General features: G+C 68.5%; 1 protein-coding gene across 1 annotated transcript; it reads left to right on the top strand.

The window, feature by feature from the left end:
• Window positions 1–330: 330 nt before the first annotated feature.
• Window positions 331–630, top strand: ETH_00042265 (uncharacterized protein; the record flags this gene model as incomplete). Its single annotated transcript, XM_013375387.1, has 1 exon — window positions 331–630. One exon carries the CDS (start codon window positions 331–333, stop codon window positions 628–630), a length of 300 nt encoding a protein of 99 aa, XP_013230841.1.
• Between the last annotated feature and the right edge of the window lie 9 nt (window positions 631–639).

Genomic DNA, 639 nt, shown 5'->3' with positions numbered 1-639 from the left:
GGGCCCCCCCCCGGGGGGCCCCCCGGGGGCCCCCCCGGGGGGCCCCCCGGGGAGCCCCTCCAAGGGGACTTTTCACCTTCTTTGGGGTCCCCCTTTGAGGGGGCCCCCCTGGAGGGGGCCCCCTTGGAGGGGGCCCCCCTAGAGGGTCCCCCCGTGGAGGCCCCCTTAGAAGGGGCCCCCCTGGAGGGGCCCCCCCGGGGGGCCCCACGGGGGTCCCCCTCCTGGGGGGGCCTCGTGAGATCATTTTATGACTTTTTTGTTGCATGCGTTTTGAACTGGAAAAGGCTGCTTTGTTTTGCTGCTGCTGCTTTGCTGCTGCTGAGGGCCTCCATGGGGGTGGCGCTGCTGGCAGCCCCCGTGGACCCCACAGCAGCAGCAGCAGCAGCAGCAGCAGCGGCAGCAGCGGCAGCAGCAGCAGCAACGGACCGAAGGCTGGCGCTGGAGGGAGCCACGGAGGAGCCGGCCGCAGCAGCGGAGCCAGCAGCAGCAGCAGCAGCAGCAGCAGCAGCACAGGGGGCCCCCCTAATATCTGTGCTAGCAGCAGAAGGCTATGTGTGGAGGGGCCCTCAGAGCAAGGCAGCATGGCGATTCAGTTTGCTGCTGCAGCTGCTGCAGCTGGTAAACTCTTAGCTCTAGACT

The sequence above is a fragment of the Eimeria tenella genome, genomic scaffold, assembly GCF_000499545.2.
Source record: "Eimeria tenella Houghton genomic scaffold, Eth_scaff2739, whole genome shotgun sequence".
NCBI classification, from domain to species: Eukaryota; Apicomplexa; class Conoidasida; order Eucoccidiorida; family Eimeriidae; genus Eimeria; species Eimeria tenella.
This window is presented reverse-complemented; position numbering and strand designations above follow the sequence as displayed.